This window comes from Belonocnema kinseyi, chromosome 4 (assembly GCF_010883055.1).
Source record: "Belonocnema kinseyi isolate 2016_QV_RU_SX_M_011 chromosome 4, B_treatae_v1, whole genome shotgun sequence".
In the NCBI taxonomy this organism is placed as follows: Eukaryota; Metazoa; Arthropoda; class Insecta; order Hymenoptera; family Cynipidae; genus Belonocnema; species Belonocnema kinseyi.
In genome coordinates, this window is record NC_046660.1 from 33485706 (window position 1) to 33503003 (window position 17298).

The 17298-nt window shown below is 25.5% G+C and overlaps 2 protein-coding genes across 3 annotated transcripts in view; both read right to left on the reverse strand.

Annotated features, from left to right (window-relative positions):
- Positions 1–3316, reverse strand: part of LOC117170586 (DNA excision repair protein ERCC-1) — an 8636-nt gene extending 5320 nt beyond the window's left edge. The window contains exons 1-4 of one of the 2 annotated variants that reach the window (XM_033357442.1): positions 3199–3316; positions 2575–2834; positions 2339–2484; positions 2007–2201 (exon numbers count right to left, since the gene is read on the reverse strand). In XM_033357442.1, coding sequence (XP_033213333.1) covers positions 2007–2201; positions 2339–2484; positions 2575–2821 — 588 coding nt within the window. In that variant the 5' untranslated portion in view covers positions 2822–2834; positions 3199–3316. Of the gene's footprint in view, positions 1–2006; positions 2202–2338; positions 2485–2574; positions 2858–3198 lie in introns of both variants that reach the window. The other variant, XM_033357440.1, reaches the window with a different exon arrangement.
- Positions 3317–5800: 2484 nt separating this feature from the next.
- On the reverse strand, positions 5801–13812 carry LOC117170587 (mitochondrial pyruvate carrier 4-like). The gene is made up of 4 exons (XM_033357443.1): positions 13577–13812; positions 12873–12913; positions 7260–7456; positions 5801–6696 (listed from the first exon to the last, which is right to left on the reverse strand). Exons 1-4 carry the CDS (start codon positions 13659–13661, stop codon positions 6648–6650), a joined length of 372 nt encoding a protein of 123 aa, XP_033213334.1. The 5' UTR covers positions 13662–13812; the 3' UTR covers positions 5801–6647.
- Between the last annotated feature and the right edge of the window lie 3486 nt (positions 13813–17298).

Below are 17298 nucleotides of genomic sequence, written 5' to 3' on the forward strand. Positions count from 1 at the left end.
AGAGCTCCAAGGAGATTATGTTGAAAAATAAAAAAAAATGTACCCAAAAAAAATTGTTTTTATACTTCATTCTAAGGACTTATTGAACTACCCTCGTATAATCCAAGCTTGAAGTTCAGTGTACAATATTTATTCACACAATGCGTTCTTTCTTTATTATTTATAATTAGGTTGTGTTTGTTTCGATTCGTGAGCTTTTTAAATTTAAGTTTTTTTTTTAAATAAACAAAATGTTGCACTTTTCTATCATCACAAGTCAGGTTAAATAGTAGGATGATTAATTATCTCGTACCAATCTCACGGAATACCAGACATAACAAAAATTTTAAAAATTTAAGCTTTTATGATTTTTGTAAAAGAATAATAGTGTCAACTATTATTTACTCAATCAGGGTGGCCGTTTTAGTCACATAAAAATTCCCGGTTATTTCTCGGTTCGCAAACATATTTCACGGTCATTTAAATTATAAAGTTTGAACTCTATAGCTAAAAAATATCCATTTGATACAATAAATACTAAGATGCAAATAATTTGCAGCAATTTTAAGCTATACATATTAAAAATTGAACGATTCCATTTTTGTTATAATATGAAAACTTCTTAAATTAAAAGTTAAATTATTTTCATTTTTAATAGCTTAAAAATCCTTAAAAAGCTTCAAAATTTTATGGCAAAATCTTGAAACACCAACATGTTGTTTCGCATTTATTCAAATTTTTAATTTTTAAAAAATTCAGACTTTCTAAACATTTTTTATGATTTGAATTTTTCCTAATTTTTTTTTTAAATTCTGCAAAATTAAAAATATTTCCTGAAACTTTTTAAACATTCTTTTAAAATTGATTTTTCAAAATTAAGTCATTTTCGATTTTTCTAGAAATCTTAAGAAAATATTTTTATTCTTTTGAAGCCTTTCATAATTCTTAATAAAATTCTATATTGTTTGTTTGGGATCTGCAAAAATTCATATTTTCTTTTAAATTAGACCCAAGACTATTTGCACCAAAATTTCGGTACGAATAGCAGGAGTTTGTCGGTATACGTAGATAATTGGTTTTTGAATTATTCGAAATAATTTCGAATTTTTAATTAATTTTGAACCTTTTAAGACTTTCTAAATATCTCTTCAACTTACTCGAATTTTTTTCCAGAAATTACAGGTGTGCAATAATTCTTATACATTAAAACACAACCATTTTACTTGTAAATTAAATATTTTCAAAGAGAAAAATTAAAATTGTAACGTTCAAAGTTTAATTTTTTGTTTAGTTTTGAATATCTGATTTAAAATTACTGATTTTACATGAACAATCATATATTTCTAAATATAAGCAATTGTTATTTTTCCTAATTAAAAAATTTCGATTTTTAGACTGAAAAAATATTTTAAATTTAATAAAAGCTACAAGACTTTCCAATTGAAACAATTTAATTTTTAACGTTAAAATCTGGTAATTATTGAATTTTGAACTGACTCCGAATCGTCTTGTTAAATCAATTATTATTCACTTGTTAATCCTTAATTTATAGTTCAATTAAAAACAAATTATATTAACATTTTTGACCAACTTAAAAGGTTTTTTTAAATCAAAAATTGTCCTTTTCAAAAGCTGCAAATTTGGAATTTTTTAAGTCTTAAAAAATGCATATTAAAATTCTTTAAATGAAAAACATATGCTTAAAAATTAAAATTCAAAATGGAAAATTTGCAATTGAAAGATTTTTTAATTACGCGCATTTTAAACTGAATAATATCATAATTGAAAAAGATCAAAATTCAACTGATTATTTAAAAAACTGTTTCAGATCCAACTTGGAGAGATTAGTTTCAGATAATTTTTTTAATTCCCGTTAAAAAAAAATCACTGTAATTCCCCGATTTACCAATAATAAATTATAATTATCAATATTTGAGTATTCCGTCATTCCCAATGGCAATACTAGAAAGGATTATCCATTGATGGAAATCGTAAAAGAAAAAAGAAAGTAAATATAAGAATGCAACCTGTACAAGAAGCACTCGTAAATTGTAAGCTTTGCCTAATTGTTTCAGCCGCTCGTGGATGTAATCTGGATTTAGTTGATGATAACGAAGTGACAGAAATAAAATGCAGGTAGTTCGTCCAATTGCGTAATCTGGCACGATTTCTGAATATTCCCAAGAAATGTTAGATATGTATTTCATTAAGGGATTTCCTTTCTGGAATTAGAATTTAAAAATGGATTAGTGTACAAAATAAATTTAATGGTCTACAGACTCGAGTCCCGTCTAAAGAATAAAAAAAAAACTATAATTTTAAAAATACTAAAAGTTGCTTTATTTTGAAATTGACCTACCTGCTTTGGGTTAATAAGTAAATTATCGAAGCTGGCAGAACTTTTAGTTTTAGGAACTCCTGTTGTGATTTCTTTACTTTCTGCTTGTGAGCACGTTGGTAATTCATTGCTGAAAAACTCCGACTTCTTCAGCTTGCTGAAAGCAGCTGGAAGAAGAAATATTTTTTTAAATAACTAAAATTAAATTTTATAAGTTTAAAATAAATATTTATTTCCATATTACAAGTAAAACTCACATTTGAAAGGAGAGGTATTATTTTCAGTTTTCTCGGGTGATTCTACAATAATTTGATCTCCCGTCAAATCTAGTTTCGTAATTTTAGGCGGTGTACAGATTCCAACTTCATTAAGAGTCAGATCGATTTTTTCTATCTTAGGAGGTGGTTTTTTTGAAATTTTAACCTTTTTTGGAATTTTAGGAGATGTCGGCTCGAAATCATCAAAATCCGTTAAGTCAATATCATCCAATACCACGTCGCTCATTTCGAAATTATTTCTTGAAATAGATTAAATAATAATCTAAAAAATTAAAAGTTGTTTCCATTTATGTTCCAGTTATAAACTAAATATTATTTTTAAATCCATTTTCAAAAATATATTTTCGAATGGTGCATAATGCGAATTCTATTAGTTGATTATTTACTGAATTATATAAAAAATGTATTAAAGAGTAATTTAAAAAAAATTAATTTGAGAAAACTACAATTATTTCTTTAAACTTTGTAAAAATATTTACTATAAATTAAAAGAAACAGAAATATAAATATTTATTAAATATAGGTTATGATTATAAGTATTCGGTTTATAAGGAAAGATATCGTGACATAGATATGATTAAAATTATTTACGTTTGTTTTTACCTGTAACTTTAATTTATTCTAATAAGAATTCAGTTTTTGGTCCATAAAGCTGTAGAAATGAAAAAAATCAACAATAAATTTTGCCTACAGGACTTTACGGACGCCAGCTTGTTTACTTTCATGTTTCCTCCGGTAGGCGTTGCAAAGCGCTAAATTCAAATTTTTAATTACATTTAAAATCATTTTGATTTATAATATTATTTTAAATCATTCTTAAATTGTTTAAAATTTAGTTTCTTCAATTATTGATCTTCTTATCACTCAACAAGAAAACCTTCAATTCCATTTTTCCACTTTTTGCACAACTATGCTAACTTTATAGATTTTAATAAACAGACTTTAATATTGTTTTTTGGAATTTTTGAGTAAGTAGTATTTTGGTATTTAAAAGTTGATAAAGAATTTGAAGTATATATTTTTTGTGATATGCAGTTTATAAATTATAAAAATTATTAGTTGAAAATGTTGATGTAAAAGCAGTTTTTTGATTAGAATTTTTAAGGGGTTGACCACTCCACTTTCGAGTGTGTAAAAGATTTCTAAATTTCAGATTTCACAAAGATTTCAAAGCTTTAAAAATATTTTAAAGATTTTAAATGGATTCAAAAGACTGAGCAAAGATTTCAGAAAGATTACCATTTCATTAATTGCATACCTAAAATTTGTTAGTTACTTTCAAATTTTACTTTAAGGTTCAACGTTATTAGTTGTGGTTAAGTGAAAATTTGAAAAATATAATGAAATTCTAGAATAACTTTACAAGTAGTATTTTTAATATTTCTAAAAAAGTCAATAATTTCTTAATAATTGATGTTACTGAAGCATCTATTAGAATGCAATGGTACTAAAATGATTGGCCACTTAGTTTGAGTTCAGTTGTATTTTGGTTTTTTCAATATTGATATCATTCAGTTTGCAATGCATAATTTGTAGATCTTTCGCTTACAAATTTTCCATTTTGGATTTTAATTTTTAAGTCCATATTTTTCATTTAAAGAGTTTTAAAATGCATTTTTTAAGAACTGAAAATTAAATAATAGTAGCGTTTGAAATCAAAACTTTTAGATAATAAACATTTTTAATTAATCAAAAATCTTAATATAAATTATAATGATTTTAAAAATTGAACTATTAATTAAGGATTAACAAGTGAGTAATAATTGATTTTACAAGATGATTCGGAATCAGTTCAAAATTGATTAATTGCCAGATTTTAATGTTAAAAATTAAACAGTTTTAATTGGAAAGTCTTAAAGTTAAACAAATGTAAATGCCCGATTGGAACTTTATAAACTATTTTCAATTTTTCAATAATTTCAAAATAATATATTCATAATTAAAGGATTTGATTAAATTTAAAATATTGTTTTGGTGTACATTTGAACATTTGAAATCTTTTAATTATGAAAAATAACAATATTTGTTTAATATTGATAAATATGTCATTTTTCATGTAAAATCAGTAATGATAAATCAAATATTCAAAACTAAACAAAAAACTAAACTTCAAACGTCATAATTTTATTGTTCTATTTGCAAAAATAGAATTTACAAGTAAAATTGTTGAATTTTGATTTATATTAAGTATGGCACAATTATAATTTCCAGGGAAAATTCGAGTAAGTTGAAGAGATACTTAGTAGGTCTAAAAAGATTCAAAATTAATTAAAACTTTGAAATGATTTCAAATAATTTAAACGAAGTATCTAAATATACCGACAAAATCCGGCATTCGTACAGAAATTTCTGTGCTATTATTATTTGTGTGCTAATTCAAAACAGAACATACATTTTTGCAGATATCGAACAAAAAATATAGAAGCTTTTCAAGAATTATGAAAGGTGTCAAAAACATTTTCTTAAGATTCCTAGGAAAATTAGAAATAACTTTTTTTAAAATTAATTTTAAGAGAATATATAAACATAATTATAAAATGGAAAAAATTAATCCGAAAGACTTTGAGAAAATATTTTTTATTTTACAGAATGTAAAAAAAATTAATGGAGGATTCAAATTATTTCAAAATATGTTTAGAAGTTCTGAAAACATTTGAGAAATAATTAAAAATTTGATTAAATGTGAAATAGAATGTACATGTTTCGAGACTTCGAAGTAAAATTTTGAAGCTTTTTAAAGGATTCTTCAACTATTTAAAATAAAAATCATTTAACCTTTAATCTAAGAAGTATTCAGTTCATAACAAAAATGTAATCGTTAAATTTTAATACTTCCAGCCCAAAATTGATGAACATGATTTGCAGTTCAGTTTTCATTACATTGAATAAAATTTTTTGTAGCTTTAGAGTGCGAAATGTTTAATTTCATTGACCGTGAAAGTTCTTTGCGAGCCGGGAAAACCCGGGAAATGATCGGAAATTTGTTACGTGATCAAAACAGCCACCTTATTATTATTTGATGTACCAAAAAGAAAACCTGTAAAATCTTAATTGATTGACCTCGAAAACCTGGAAAAGATCTTGAATTTGATTCTCAATAATCGCTATATTTTGTAATATTCTCATAGAAGGAATGAAAACATATTAAAGAAGAATTAGAAGGAAATAATAATAATAAATAAATAAAAAATAATAATAAAAGGAATGATGTAACAAAAATATGTGCGTTTTATTCAGATTTATCGGGACTACAATAAGAGAAATAGACGAACCTAGATAACCTAGATAATATAATATTACACTTTCTCTTTATGCAATAATTCTACATCAGTGATGTGGAAACGTTATCCTAATTCGTAATCTCTTATCGATGACAGTACGTATGTACTTTACATTCATGAGGTACGAATTGCATTAATTTTATCACCTTAAATCTCGTAACAACTTGAAGAATAAAATTTGGAATTCTTTGTTTATTTATCTAAGTTCGAGACTCATTCATTATCAGCGTGGAAATTTTTAATTATTACAGGTACTTTGAGAATAATTTCTAGAAATTAATTGCCCTACAAAACTTCCCAGCAAAAATAAAAGATTCCGTACTCCAAAGTTTTAATAATGGAGCCATATTAACGTTATGAAATCGCATAACTGTTAGATAACTCTTTTTATAAACCAAAATCTTAATAATAAATAAAATTATCTTTTACTGGGAATGTCTGAAGTTAATTACAATATGAACTTATGTCGGTAGTGAATAATTTATCTACAAAATTAAATATTACTGTCAATTATTTTCCAAACTTTTTTCTTTTGGAAAATTATGATTCAGATCAATTGAATGATTAAAAACAAAAATAACTTTTATTTGACCTAACGAGTCACACAGCGTTCCATTGAAAACTCGTTTTTTCTTCCTTCCTTTCTTTCTAGAAAAAAGGTTTCTTCTTCTTGTACCTGTTTTTACTAGATGTGAATTAATTATTAATTGGTTCCTAAAGATTTTATGCGAGTTAAGTTCCAAGTGAGCAAAATGATTCAGTAAGATGTCATCATTGCCCATTCGCTGTTGATATTAATGCTGCTTGTTCTCTTTGATATCTGAAAAATATGAGAAGCAATCAGGGAATATGAAAAAGTGGTTCAAGTTTCCTGAAGAGAAATACAGATTGTTATGTAATTTAAAGAAGAAAAACTAAATTTATACTTATTCAAACCTTAAATAATAATTTTAAAATCGCATTTCTAATGTGTCAAATTTAAATAGAAGAAACTGTTTTGTTGAGATTAAATTTGTAATAATTATTAAATAAATTCTTTAAGGTAAGTATCCCAGTAAGCGATACGGCCCCAATAGTCGTGACACATTATAATAATTTGAATATATTGTTAAAAAATATTTTCGAGACAAGTAACATTTAATGATAAAACTGATTTATTTTTCGCATTGTATAGTATCAAATGCAATTTTAGTTAATTCAAATTATATAAAAAGTAAAAAAATCGGATTCACGATTACTGGGACGTTTACCGTAATTCGAATTTTTTTGTAAGTAAAAAAAAATGGTATTTGGAAATAGAAATAATTTTGTTCGCATATTTGTTTTTAGAACTTAATTAATCTTAGTTCGAGGCTTAATAACACTTTGTAATATAATACTTACTTAATGGCCCTCGTGATTTGGTATATTGCGGTGCCCGCGACGAACAGATTTACGCTAAATAAACCCCAATTTTTTGGTGTAATAGCCAATGAATATCGTGTCCAGATAATTCCAGTAAGTCCAAGAGCACTTGATTGGCTAAGAGAAACTTGACTTGCAGGCCTTTGCAAATCTCCAAGTCCGGCTATAACAAGACCCTAAAATAAATCGAAAAATTTAGAAAAATTATAATAAAATCAAATGTTCAGGTCGGTATTGTGTGTGTGTGTGTTTTTTAAAATAATATTATATTTATTTCTTTTGAATACATAATTTATTCTTTGTAGCATTATGTGTTTAAGCTGAAAAAAATGAATGCCTTTCAGTAATTGAATTTTCATATTTCTAAAAAAAATCCTTTTTTTTTTAATGTTTTAATTTTAAATTATTCAGTTAAAACTACTTTTTAAATTTTATATCCTTCTATAACCAGGGTGCTAGTAGGTCAGGGAAAACTTGGAAATCAGTGAAAGTCAGGGAACCTTATTAATCAGGAGAATCAGGGAAAAGTCAGACATATGTAAAAACATATTGCAATAGTCAGGGAATTTCTATAAGAGGCACTTTAAATAACTGTCAAGGATAAAAATTTAACATTTTTATTTGAAATTGTTTAATTCCATTTATAAAATATTCTATGTGAAGAATGTTATAAAAGGCTAAGATTCTGGTCTTTGAATATTAATGATCAACGTAAATGAAAAATTGATTAGGGAGAAATTAGGAATTTTTTAAAATTAATTTTCCGGATACTCTGATATAATATTATTGACAGTAATTTATTTGCCATGCATTTCTATTTCTTTTTTTAGTAATAGTATAAGATGCACCATTTGAGATGAAAGTTGAAAAATAATTTTAGTAACTGAAAATTAAAATATCCCAGTTAAAAAATTAAATACTGGGTAAAAATGAAATCTCATTGTTAAAAAAAATAATTGTTTGGTTGAAGTTTTATCTCGTTGGTTGAAAGTATAAGAACTTCATTGAAAACTCTTTTTAAAAAAATTTTTTAAACTTAAAATGTAACTTTTAGACTTTCGGTTAAAAATAAATCTTTTTTAGTTGAAAATTCGTCTTTTTTGTATAAAATTTATTTTCTTCGTTGAAATCGTCTTTTTGGCTGAAAATTTTAACTTCTGAGTTGACATTTAAACTTATTTATTAATTATTTTTTTAATTTCATAATTTTAATTGTAAATTCAATTATTTTGATTAAAAATCGTCTCTTTTTAGAATATATATATATGTATTTGCGGGTAGCATATTCATCATTTTCATGTTTTTGAATGAAAATTAGACTATTATATTGAAAATTCCTTATTTTAAATTTATTTTTCTTTCTGAACATTGAAGTTTTCAATGTTCGCTTGAAAATTGATCCTTTTTAATCGAAAAGATATTGCACAAATAGTGTAATAGTGTATGTTTTCTTAAATTTTCAATAACTTCCGAAATAGTCAACGTTTTTCAATGTTCTTGGACTCATTTTGAAGCTTTTTTTCACCGTATCACAACAGCTTACGAGTATGAATCGTAAAAAATTTCTTTTCGAATTGCAAGAACTTGAATGATTTGCCTACAGATAAGAAGTTATTGAAAATGTAAGAAAACATTGAAATTTACACTATTTTTGAAATATCTACTTAAAAACTAGACAAATTGTATTCAACCTGAGCTTATTTTAAACAGAATTTCGAAAACAATCAACCTTTTAAAGACATTTTTTTAGTTCCGGTATAATTAAAGCGATAAATACAACAAAAAAACGATTTTTCTAAGTAAGTCCAAACTTTTGCAGGGCAGTGTAATTTTAGTAAAAAATTAATCTTTTTGCTTAAAAATTTTACTATTATATTTAAAATTGGTTTATTTAAAAATTAACTTGGTAGAAAAATAATCTTATTGTTTAAAAATTCGTATTTTTGTTTGTTGAGAATTTATTTTTGTATATTGAAAATTTAACTATTTGGTTAAAAGTTTATTCTTCTTTTTGGTTAAAAATTCAGCAATTTTTCGTTTGATCTTTTTTGTTTCAAAATTTGCCTATTTGAATTGAAAGTGCACCTCTGTTATGAAGTTTTAATTTTAAATTGTCTTATTTCTGTTATAAAAGATTCTATGCTAAAAAAATTACAGGATTAAAATTATGGTCTTTGAGTATTAAGGGTCAGGGAAAATAAAAAATTGGTCAGGGAAAAATCAGGAAAAAGGCATGGAATTTAAAAAATGAAATTTTTCGACCATCTTGGAAATCGTTTGAAGTTATTCATTCATGATAAAATTATCCAAGGTTGCCAAACTTTTCACTTTATACTTGCTATTTGAGAATGTTCAATTTTGAAGTTTCTATAATTGTCAATTTTCGATTATAAAATGTTGTATGGTTAAAGTAATAAATTTTCTATTTCATTTAAAATTTTTTATTTAAATGTTTAAACTTTTTAATTGTGAAATCATTTTTAGTTATAAATTTTAACTCGGCCTACAACGAAATTTGAACTAACTTTAAGCTGTTAATTTCACATATTTTAATCGAATTTTAAACCAAATGTTCGAAACTAACAAAAAGTTAGTTGAAGAATGTATTCATCAATCAAAAAGACTTCCTTAAAAGTCATTAATGGAAGTATGAATATTGGTGATCATAAATATGCCTTGGCATTTACGATAGCAAATGCATGAATGTTTATGAACCAATGTCTGTCATAATTGTGCAGAATTTATCAGACAGTGCGAAATCATCCGAGATCTTCGTTTCAACATATGTTCTACTTTCTTACACAAATTTTTCTGACTTCCAAATACTCAACAGAAAGTACCATAATTTATTTAAATCTACATTACGATTTAATGAGATTATACTCAAGGTCAACACGGAAAAGTGTGATACAAAATCAAAAAATTATACTGCGATTAATAATATTTAAAATATTTTAAAAGATGCTATATTCAAATTTTGCCAACTTTATCTTTGAACTTTTTACTTTTAATCGTCACACTTACCCTGAATCTGAGTTTTCATTACTTTGTCTTAACTTATCATTTAAAAAAATATAAATCTTATATATTCAGAAAAACAACGGATATACAAGGAAAGTACAATATCTTCCTACATTAATTGAAAAAATTCAGCAAAATGCTCTATATGGGAAAAATTTTAATTCATATTCCAGATGACAGAAAAATTACGAACTTGAGATTTCTAAAAGCACCTTAGTCCTTTTGAAATAATAAGTTTAATAAATAAATAATAAACTAACTATAATTATATTAATTCAAAATATATCCTAAATTATTTATTTCTTAATTTTGTAGATTTGATGGACATTGCCAAAAGCGAAGAAAATGATAACGATTCTATTGAGAAACAAAACCCGAAAGGTAAATCATTTTTGTAGTTGAAAATCAAACAGATCATTATAGAATATAGATTTTAATAAGGCAGAATAGATAATTTATCACAAACAAAAATACATTTTTAACTAAATAACTCAAATATAACTAAAAGAAAAAGGTTTTAATTTTAAATCACAAAAAGTTGAATTCAAGCAATCAACTATTTTTTTCGAAAAAATAGTTGACTTTTCAACCGAAAAATATTCATTCTCAACAAAAAAGTTCATTTTCAACCAAATATTTACATTTTATACTAAATATTTGAAATTTATATCAAATCGTTAAATTTTCGAACTAAAAGACGAATTTTTTACAAAACAGTTGAATTTTCAACGGAAAAGTTCAGTTTCAGTTTCTAAAAAATTAATTTTAAACCAAATAGTTAAATTTTCAGCAAAATGACGAATCTTTAATCAAGACAGATTTTTCAGATAAGAAATAAATCAAATTTCAAACAGATTGATGAATTTTCATAAAAAGTTAATTTTTAATCAAAGTTGAATTTTCAACCCAAAAAGTCGAATTAAAAAAAAACAGTTGATATTTCAACTAAAATAATAATAATATATAATAATAATTACTTTTTAACAAAATTTTCGTATTTTCATCAAAGTAATTAAATTATCAACCAAATAATACAATTTCCGTCGAAAAAATGCAATATAAACCCAAACATTTTTATTGATTTTAACATATATTTCTTTGATTCAAATAAAATTTATTCAATTCAAACACAGCATCTTTTAACTCAAACAAACTTTATTTGAATCAAACAAATTATATCTTCGATATATAGGGCCAAACAAATGTTTGTTTGATTCAAACATTTTTCTAAATGAATGTGAGTTAATGAAGGTAGTATAAAAAGAGTTGATTGTTAGTTTATAATGCAATTGTTTTTTAGCTGATATAAATTTTTTGTTTGAATATCTGTATTCTTTCAACTGATTATATTTAATGGAAAACAAATTTAAACGTCTAAGGAAACAAAAACAGAGAAGTTAGGTTTTTTCAATAATAATTTTTGGAAAATACTTTGAAAGAGTTTTGAACTGAAAAGAATATATTAAAAAGATTACTGGAATAATGAATCAAAATCTATTTGCTGATAAAAATGCATTTAAAACATTCTAACAGGGGCATTTTTTAAAATTCTGTTAGTTATGTTTCAATCTTTGATATTTTGAAATTTTTTCCACTCTACTTTTATCAGCAGAAAGTTCTTTTCAGCATAAAAATCCAAAAAATATAAATTTAAAAAAAGCACAAAAACTTTATTTTAGTAAGTTAATCCCCTTTTGACCTAAAATTGAAGTAGTGAAACGCTGCGTGTTTGTATTAATTTATTAATTTTTTTACTTTATTTTAAAAAGGATTAAAAAAGAGTTAGAACTCTGAAAATGTTAGAAACAATAGTTAGTCACATCTCGTGTTGTGTTATAAAAATAAATGTTTCTATATAGTATATATGTAATAGAATGTGATATCGATACAAATAATTGTGTGTGACTTTGCATAATGGTTGAAGTGCAATGTTCGTTGTCTGGATTTACACATAGCACACAGATGTACTTTTTATTTGAAGTAAGGCCAAGACCTCTCGATATAATCTCATTCTTGCGATAAAAATCGTAAACGTGTGGTGATTAAACAACATTGCTACCACGCGGTATAGGCTAAATTCTATACTAATTGCTTCTAGATGACCTTAATTTCTTTTTACAAAGTTGAATTAAACACAACAAATTGTTTTACCATTGAGAAAAATTGACAGTGTATGAACATTATTTGTAAAATTTTCGAAAACTTGCAATTTTTATTGAAAACTGTGCCTTGTTATTGTCATTATTACGTGAAAATAGAACATGACGTGACAACTTTGAGTGAATCCATTACGAACTGGTTGAGTAACTGTTTAGAAAAAGTGGTCGTTTGATTATTAGGAACTTTCGTCATCTGCTGTCGAAATAAAAATTATTATTAAACAATCTGTTATCTTGGAGGGCCAGAAAGATTATAGTTATAAAGTACAAAACTGTGTAGTTCACGAAATAAAAAACTCTATCCATTTTTACTAATTCTTTGCAAAATTATTGCCAAGTTTTATGTTTCCCAAGAGATAAAATTTAGAATTTGAGATATAAGATGAGTGAAAATAGAGGTGTCACAACTAACCCATTTAAAGCACGGTGCCCAGAAGAAAATCGTCTGTGGACCTGAAATAAAATAATTTGCTTATCTTTTGATTTTCAAAAATGATCTCAATTTAAGATTTTGTTCAATGTGCTGTGAAAAAGCTTAAAAATAAATGCATATTTTTAGACTTGAAGATAATCTAAAGTTTCTAGAGGCCAGCTATTTAACCATGCAAATTCAAAACTTACAATAGCAACTTCGGAACTTGTTTTGCATATTTAATTTCTCTTTAACCAGTATTTATAGATATGAATTAAGAACCACAAATATGATTCATTTGAATAATTTAATCGTATTTCTCGAGAAATGTCTTAATAAAACGAGCAAATAATCTAATCCTATTCCATTTTTTTTCTTTCGATTATCGTTTTCATAGCATTAATATACATCGCTTTTATTACACAACCGATAACAAAAAGTCGGATAAGGTACAAGCGAAAAATTAATTTGCATATCACTCCAGACGAAAAGTGAAAAATATTATTTTTATCAAACAAAAATTCCGTTCATGAAAAAACTAGTTGGGAATTTGTTGGCCTTGTTTGACCTTAGCACATGTTTCTCGAGTCAACCTTGACCCGTTTGTCATTCCGCAGATTGACAAAGCGGAAACACGAGTTGGTGTCATTAAAAAAAATACCATATACAAGTGAACGCATGCCATTCTAATTCTTCCTACTTACCAGCTGGATGATTCCACAAAGGCTGAAGGGATTCTGGCACAAATTTTCCCACGGTCTTCATAGAATTTCTGTAGACGATCGACATGATTTTTCTCTAGTTTCGTTTGTTTAATTGTAAATAAAATTTGTTTAAATTAAGCTAAAAATTAAGTTAGCTAGGTCTGCGTTTCAAATCAATGAAAGCAACAGAATTCTAAGTTCGACCCGCGCACTGCGGCTGAAAAATACGTAGTGCGCTGGCGTAGTTTCTACGCGGGTTTCCTCATCTCGGTTGTTCCCCTCTTCCCCCGATTTCCGCCCTCGTATGATCAACGACAGGTCCTTCAATCTTCGGAAGAAATTTGTCGAAATCGCAGATAAATAAATTTGACCAATTCTTCTTTAAACCAAAATATTTTTACGTTCTAATATGAATTTTAAGTAGTAAAGAAGTATAAAGGAAAAATATTCATAACATAACGCAAGTGCAAAATTTTAATGCGGAATATTTGAACTCTATAAAAAGATCTTGCTAGGAAAGTAGTTGATGGGGTTTAAAGAATCCTTGTAATTTCTTTTTAAATCTATGTTATATTACTGTAGGTACTAATATCAATTAGAAAAATATAAAAAATAAGCCTGCTACGTCAAACAATTTAAATTTGAAGAATTTAAAATACTTGTTAAAAGTATAAGCTTTCATAATTAACCAGATATATTTGGAACGTAAACAATTTTAGTATAATTTCAAATTATTTAAATTAGATGGTTCCTAGATTTAACTTTTTCAAATAAAAAACTCTAAAATTATAAAATTTAAGAATCAAGTACTCAAAATGATCAATTTAAAGTGTTTAGAGTTGAATACTTTTTAATTAAAGGAAAAGAATATTTAAGGTACAAGAAATGATTTAAATAACCTGTAAGACAAATCTCTAATGTGGGTTGGAAAAACAGAGTTAGAAAAAATTAACAATTTTTTTCAATTAAGTTTAAATTGGAAATAATGTTATGCTATGAATATAAATTACATATTTTTATTCTATTTTTAGACATAAATTAATGTATTTAACTTGCAAAAAAAAAATTACATGGATGCTGCACACGTTAGTAAACAAATTTTGAGCCCGATCAGTGCACCTACACAATGTTTATCATCGAGTTTAATAATAAGACAATATTGCGAGAACGTAAAGGTGAATGAAATAATAAATATCAATTAATATTATCGAACAATTACTTACTATTAGAATCCAAATCTCAAAACATTTATGAAGAACTTATTTCGGATAACCAATCATTAAGAGTTTCTGAGATCATTGATCATTAATTTAATTATCAGATGCCAATCCATAATTGTGAAATAGTAGGGCTCATACCGAATCTGTGTAATTTACAGGTCGGATAATAATCATAATTTTACATCAATCAGCGGGGTAATACGTATTTTAAGCGAGGAAAATCGTTGAATGGCGTCATGTAGAATGACATTAAAAATGAATGATGCATGAATAAAAATGAATATCCACCATTGAAGATGGTGTCTTAGGTCAGGAAAAACTTTGAAATCAGGGAGAAGTAAGAGAATTTTATTGGTTAGGGAAATTCAGAGAAAAGTCAGGTATTTAAAAAAAAAATTTTGCCAAAGTCTGAAATTTTCTGTAAGATGCACTTTAAATAACTGTCAAGGATAATATATTTGAAATTTTTAATGGCCATTAGAAATTGATTTATTCTGTTTATATAAGATTCTATGTTTAAAATGTTTACAAGATTAAAATTCTGTCATTTGAATATTAACGGACAGGTAAACAGAAAAACTGATGAAGAAAAAAAAAGAATTTTGAAAATAAAGTTTTGCGGCGAATAATAATTGCTTAATAATAGTAATAATAATAATATTTGCTTCCTCCTGGCGATTATACTTTAGTCCAAAATTTTATTATTTGCTTGAAAATTCAAAAACTTTGTTAAGAAGTTATCCTTTTTGTTTGCAAAAACAGCTGAAATCTTTATTAGTTGGAAATTGAATTATTTTATGAAACTTTGTCTTTTTGGTGAAAAAACTAATCTTTAGTAGATTCTGCTATTTTGTTAAAAATTCTTCTTTTTTTGTTAAATTTAAATGTTTTTTATTAAAAATTTTAATATTTTTTGGTTGAAATATTTATTATTACATTATTTCTTGAAAATTCATTTTGTTTCGTTGAAAACTGATCTTTTTTACTTAAAAATTTGTCTTTTCGTAGAAAACTAATCTTCTGAGTTTGATATTTCCTTTTTTTTGTTAAAAATGCAACTATTTAGTTAAAAATGCAACTATTTAGTTAAAAATGCAACTATTTAGTTAAAAATTAACGTTTTTGTTAAAAATTCAACTTTCTTACAGAAAATTCGCATTTTCTCTTGAAAGTTGAAAAACTTGAATATTTTTTTTTCTTTATTAATTCAAAAAATCCTTATTTGTTTGAAAATCCGTCTTTTTGGTTAGAAAATCCATCACTTTTCTTGAAAGTGTGACTATTTTGTTAGAAATTAATTTTTTTAATTGAAAATTTAACCCTTCCATTTTTTGTAGAAAGTTAATCTTCTTGAATGAAAATGATTCTTTTTGGTTTTGAAATTAATCTCTTTTGATAGAAATTTAATCTTTTTTAGTTAAAAATTCAACTATTTTGTTGAAAATTAAATTCTTTTTTTTTTTAAATATAACTGTTTTTGGCTGAAGTTTGATCTTTTTTGTTTAAAAATTTGAGTGTTTAGTCAAACATTTCTTTTCGTAAGTTGAAAATAAATGAATTTGGTTCAAAGTTAAAGCATTTTTTTTTTAAACTTGTCTCTTTTGTTTTAAAGTTGAACTATTGTGTTATAGATCCAACGGTGTGGTTAAGAATTATTTTTTTAGTTGAAAATTCGACTATGTGGTTGAAAATGCAAATTTTTTGGTTTAATTTGAAAATTTAATAACTTTGTTGAAAATATAAATATTTTGTTCAAAAATGAACCTTTATTGGTCGAAAATTCGAACGCTTTGTTGGAATATCATTCTTTTGGATCGAAAATTCATCTTTTATGACAGAAAAGCAATCGTTTTTGGTTGAAATAAATATATTTTTAAAATTGGATCTGAAATAATTGTTTTATTGCGTTTATAAAATATACTCTGATAAAAGTGTTACATGATTAAAGTGCTAGTTTTTGAATATTTTTGACCAGGTAAAATGAAAAATTTGTCAGGAAAAAATCTGGAGTCAGGGAATTTTGAAAATAAAGTTTTTCGGCCACCGTGTAGAAACAGGGTGAATACAAATTTTAAGCTTCCTTAATATTGAGAGATAGGTAAAAGTTTGACATTGGCACAGGTTGGCATTGGTTTGAAGTTCAAAACCAAATTGTTCGACTAATGCCAAGTCTTAAGATTTACGCCAGACCCGGTAGCAGTTTATTTTTAGGATGCAAAAATTACTTCTGGAAGTCAAGAGACTTTTTCTCTGATTTGATTCTCTTAAACTCCATTTCTATATTAATTGTGCTTAAAAATTCTGCTAATTTTCTCATTAGTTTCTCTCCACGTTTTTTTGGATAGAGAGCAAAATAATTTCAGAAACCTATTTCGACTATTCACTTGTGGAAAATTTGTAATATTGACGAAAAATAAATATACTTTACCTGTGTATATAAGGATACTTTATTTTTCTGTACATTTATATACAAAAAATAAAAAAAGAGGCTTTACAAAGAAC